The sequence below is a fragment of the Sciurus vulgaris genome (genome assembly GCF_902686455.1).
Source record: "Sciurus vulgaris genome assembly, chromosome: 11".
Taxonomy (NCBI): Eukaryota; Metazoa; Chordata; class Mammalia; order Rodentia; family Sciuridae; genus Sciurus; species Sciurus vulgaris.
In genome coordinates this window covers 68,628,258-68,634,037 of record NC_136472.1, presented here as the reverse complement: position 1 = coordinate 68,634,037, position 5,780 = coordinate 68,628,258, and the positions used below count along the sequence as shown (strand labels likewise).

Sequence of the window (5,780 nt, the reverse complement as noted above, 5' to 3'; positions counted from 1 at the left end):
ATGTTGATTTTCAATAACACCACATCCTCCTCCTCCAGCTTCCTACTCACTGCCTTCCCTGGGCTGGAACGTGCTGATGTCTGGATCTCCATTCCTGTCTGCTGTCTCTATACAGTTGCCCTCTTGGGAAACACCATGATCTTGTTTGTCATCATTACTGAGCAGAGTCTCCATAAGCCCATGTACTATTTCCTCTCCATGCTAGCAGCTGTTGATCTATGTCTGACCATCACAACTCTCCCCACTGTGCTTGGGGTTCTCTGGTTTTATGCCCGGGAAATCAGCTTAAAAGCTTGCCTCATTCAAATGTTTTTAGTGCACTTCTTCTCCTTTCTGGAGTCCTCGGTGCTGGTAGCCATGGCCTTTGACCGCTTCATGGCTATCTGTAACCCACTGCAGTATGCTATTGTCCTCACAGACATGATGAGCCTAGTGATTGGACTAATCATCTTCATACGACAGGTGATTTTCATGTTTCCCTGTGGTCTAGCCTTGAGTAATGTGTCTTTCCGCGGAGGCCAAGAACTTTCCCACCCATTTTGCTACCACCCAGACATGATCAAATTCACACATTCCAACCCTTGGATCAGCAATTTTTGGGGCATGTTTCTTCAGCTATTCTTGAATGGCACTGACTTACTATTCATTCTCTTCTCCTATGTCCTTATCCTCCGTACTGTTCTGACCATTGTGGCCCCCAGGAAGCAACAAAAAGCTCTTGGCACTTGTGTCTGTCACATCTGTGCTGTTACTGTTTTCTATGTGCCAATGATCACCCTGTCGTTAGCACACCGTCTCTTTAATTCTACCCCAAGGATTATCTGTAGTATTTTGGCCAATATTTATCTTCTCTTACCTCCTGTACTGAACCCAGTCATCTACAGCCTGAAGACCAAGATGATCCGCCAGGCCATATTTCAGCTGTTCCAGTTCAAGAGGTCACAGCACCCCAATGTGAGGGGCCTTAGGAGAAGGTGAAATTAAAGAGAGAAATTTATTTGGGGAAATGTTCTGAAGGCATTTTGGTGACTGAGGCAATTCCATTTGGAATATAAGAGTGGGAAAAAGAGAATAGTGTTTCCTTGAGCTTATCGGAGTTTTAAAAATACCACAATTCAAAACCCATTTTAATTGTGTATATGCTCTCAAAACATTTAACAAAATGATGGTGTCTCCTGTGTGATCACATAAAAAGCTCAATAAAGACATTTTAATACAATGGAACAATTTATCTGTTTTAAAACATCAATTCTTAGAACAGAAATAAATGACAATAATTTTATATTTGCATTCAGCTAAAAATCTTTTTTTTTTCACATTCCAAAGGAGCAATGAAGATTTTCTTTGAGGTGGTAAAAAGAAAAGTTGCATGTGTATGCAAAAGCATGCACACAGAAATTTGTGATTAAACACTATAGGAAAATCTTGCATGCCGGTTTCAACTCCTAGGGTCACGTCTAAAGAGGACTGTTTACTCACAGATGCACTCTTTGTACATCTTTTTAAAAATCCCTTCTCTCTCTCTCTCTCTCTCTCTCTCTCTCTCTCTCTCTCTCTCTCTCTGTACACATACACATTTACAGATTTACACAATGGTGTATGCTTAGGTGTCTCATTTGTTTGTATGATGTTCAATATTCTCTGTTAAGTCATAATATTTTGTGTTAGACTACACTAGAAGGTTTTCCTTTAATTCTCTACTGGAATAAGCAATTGTTGTTCTTTTATGTGTGTTTAAGCTTATTTAAGCATATTTTAGTCAGTGAGTATTAACGTTTGTCTACTAGATCTCCCCATCACCAAACTGTAAGCTGCTTCAGAGAAGGCCTATGTTTTATGCTTCATTTGATCCTTAAAACCTGATACACTGCCTGGTACATGCCACTTAGTTGTAACATTGTGTTGCATGGGTGAATGGTAGCATATAATATTTATATCATGGTTTAGGTTATGAAGTCCTATTATTTAACATTTTAGTCATCCTTGACATATATCCATGTAAACATTTATTTGATTGTGCCACTGATTATGTTATTAGAGTCCTAGTAATATGAATTATTCAATTTAGAAGGAAACAAAATAAGTCTAGTGTAGTGACTGATATTGTAGATTTTGGAATCATACTACCTGCATTAAGATTCAAACTCTGAACATATTAGACCTTTATATTCTTGGAAAAGTTGTTGATTTTTTTAAAGCTTTAACTTCCTAATATACAGAATACAAGTAATTAATAAAATATAACACTCTGTGCTCCTGCAAAACTTAATGGTGTTTTTGTTTTGTTTTATTTTGTTTTGTTTTGTTTTGTGGTACCAGAGATTGAACTGAGGGGCACTCAACCACTGAGCCACATCCCCCAAATCCCCAGCCCTATTTTGTATTTTATTTAGAGACAGGCCTCACTGAGTTACTTAGCCCCTCACTTTTGCTTGAGGCTGGCTTTGAACTCAAGATCCTCCTGCCTCAGCCTCCTAGGCCTCTGGAATTTCAGGTTTGTTAACAGAGATAAATATAGGCCAAGAGCATGACACCTGGTAAATCCTGGGTATATCCTATTATTAATTTCTAATTTACTATTTAAATGTTATTCATATAAGCAATTACATTTACTTAAACATGCTTTTCCTTTTCACTTTTGCATTCTTGTTTTCTTAGAAAATTGTTCCCATCCAAATATGATATTTTTACTTACATTGAAGTAAATTTTAAAGTTCCTTTAGCTCTCAATTTAGTTTAATTTATCTTTGTATGACACAATGTCATGCCCACACATATGAAACATTACATTGTGATTTTTTTTCCTACTAGAGTTATTTGAACAATCAATCTATATTGCATTATTTTCTGATATTGCTTTATTATATTTTAAGTTTTCAGGTCTCATACGGTGTGTTGCAGTCTTGGTTCTATTTCCCTCCTCTGTCTATTGAGTTGTTGAGTGAACCACCAATTTTACACTGTATAATAAATGTCATAACCATATTGAGCTTTATCCTAGTTTGTTTATTGTTATCTTATATTCTCTAGTTTACACTCATAAATCAATTTTTAGAATTATTTTGGTAAATTTCCAAAGAAATGTTACTGTAAGCTGGATAGGAAATGTATGAAAACTATATGAGAATGGAGAGAACCAGACAGTTAACCTATTCAGTCTTCTAGTGTAGAAACAAGATTAATTGACATGTTATCACGTGAGAAATTCCTGTTTGGCATAGATTTGAATTTCTGAGTTTAGGGCAAACACTAAACAGGATATAAACACTATTTTTCATTTCACTCATGAAAATGGTGTGTGTGTGTGTATGTGTAGTTTAATAGAACATGAACTATTTTTCAGGGCAACCACAGGACTTAAAATTCTGTTACTGATTTTTTTTTTTTTATTAGAGAATTACAGTGATACATAATAGTTGGGCTCATTTCAACAGAGTCATACATGCTTGGTATTTGCTTTATTCCATTTAGGTTCCTGCCCCCCTCTTCCCTCCCTCCCCCATTCTTCTTCCTCTAATTTACTGATCTTCCTTTTATGCATCTATGTATTTAATTTTGGTTGCTGCTTTTTACCTATACACGAAGGTGGAATTCCCTGTGAGACACACACACACACACACACACACACACACACACACACACGCAGCATGTTTGTGTTAGATTTATTCTACAATTCCACTGACTGATTCTTACAACAGATTTTCTATCACTCCAGGTGTTTGTTGTGCTTGTAATATTCTCTAACTTGTTGAAGACTCTTTTATTGTTAAGACTGTTCCTCAAAACTAGTTGGGAAATGTTGCATCAGGCTCCCCACCAGATGCCATTCCATATGCGCTGTACAAGTACTGGAACTACACCAAGAAATTTGAGTTATGCCATTCTTTTGTGGAAACAAAACAAAAGTAAGAGAGACATATGAACTAATCATTTTGACAGAATTGGAGAATGTGTGGGTCCCTGAGAAAGAATTGAGTAACAACGTGGGAAGAGGCAAGATTCACCCTTTGTTTCCTGATTAGGGCATTAGTCAGGGTCAGCTATCCAACAGTAAAACCTCAGCTAAACTCACCTGGGGCAAAAAATAAATATGACTATTTATCCATCAAAGAATGACTTCATTAAAATGGTTCTTTGAGATGGAAATAATATCATTCGTGAGTTCCATCTAGGCAATAAAACATTAAAATTTAATAACAATAGTATTTTTCCCAATTCATAAAATAAGTGTTAAAGATTGACTTCTTCTAAATACATATGTATATGTGTGTATGTATATATATAGGTATACATGTCTACCTATATTAAGTGTGTGTGTGCAATCTATATATATGATGCATACACTATGTATACATATATATACATTACATATACACATATGCATATGTATATACATATATAGCATATATAATATATATATAAAGTACATATATGTTTTATCTACATATAAAAAAAAAATATATATATATATGCACACACATACCAGGGATAGAACACATGGTTGCTCTACCACTGAGCTACATCCCCAGCCTTTTTTATTTTCATTTTTTGAGATAGGGTCTTGCCAAGTGGCTGAGGACCTCACCAAAATACTGAGATTATTTTTTATATCTTTGCTTGTTACTAAGCAGACACAACTAAAAGATGAACAAGAAGCAAATGATTTTACAGAAAACAATTTGTGGGATCCAACCATCTTTAGCTGGTTATTATTTTTTAAAATATAAAATCATATATGCATGCATAAGATTTTATATTCCATAGTATAGAGTTACTTTCTCCTACTTCAAAATTATTTCTAACTTATTTAGTGTAATTGGTTATATCATAATTTTAAATACCAAATACTTTAATAATCACAAGAATCATGTTATAAAATTTCTTTTAAAGCAGTTAATAATATTGTTCTTTAAAAACTACCATATATATTTCTTTTCTTTCCTACTACTTACCAAAAGTACAATCATCTATCTACTTAAAATAGTTTTTACTTCTTAAAACTCTGGAATAATGTGGGGAAAATTTTTTGTTTGTTTGTTTTATGTTTTCCTTAAAGAATGTCATGAAAGAGTTCGTTGTCATAATACAGAGCTATGAAAACTGAGGTAAAAAAAATTACTGGTTGTCCCTATTTTATTGTTAAGGAAGGAAGAGAAGGAGAGCATTGTTATACTTCACAAGAACAGACTTCTTTCACTTACATGGGAAATCAAGATTTCCTACAAAATAACTAAAGTTTCCTTGGTGAATTCAACATGAATTCAGTCACCTGAAAGAAAACTGACAACCAGATTGGAGTAGCAGCCTTTAAACTCTGAGTTCTCTGATATTCATTACCTGCATGGGGACAAGCTTACCAGCACATGTATTTACCCTTGTGCTATAAGCAGTGCAACTAAAACAGTATATCAGTGTATTAATTCACAATTATTAGTCATGCTATTGTATAATTGTCCCAACACACCTATCGAAGCCCATATAAGTCCTATGCTCACACAGTAACCAGCTACACTTAGTCAATATAGTAACCAGCTCATAGGTTATACTGATTATAAAGATGATTTTAAAAGTTAATGATGAATCATTGATAATCCATCCCTTTGAAAGATATCCTTTTATTCCCTATCCTGGCTGGTTCTGATGCACTTTTTTCCCTATATTTTCACTTTAGACCTAGTTCTTCCAGAACTCTTATCAATTTGCTGTGTCTTCACCCAACATGCAAAGGGGGTTCATCAGAGGTAGCACTAGTAAGAAAATATCAGCAACAAGGATCATGG

The 5,780-nt window shown here is 34.9% G+C and overlaps 1 protein-coding gene across 1 annotated transcript; it reads left to right on the top strand.

The window, feature by feature from the left end:
* On the top strand, positions 1 to 978 carry OR51T1 (olfactory receptor family 51 subfamily T member 1; the record flags this gene model as incomplete). The annotated part of the gene is made up of 1 exon (XM_079103562.1): positions 1 to 978. One exon carries the CDS (start codon positions 1 to 3, stop codon positions 976 to 978), a length of 978 nt encoding a protein of 325 aa, XP_078959688.1.
* Positions 979 to 5,780: the final 4,802 nt, after the last annotated feature.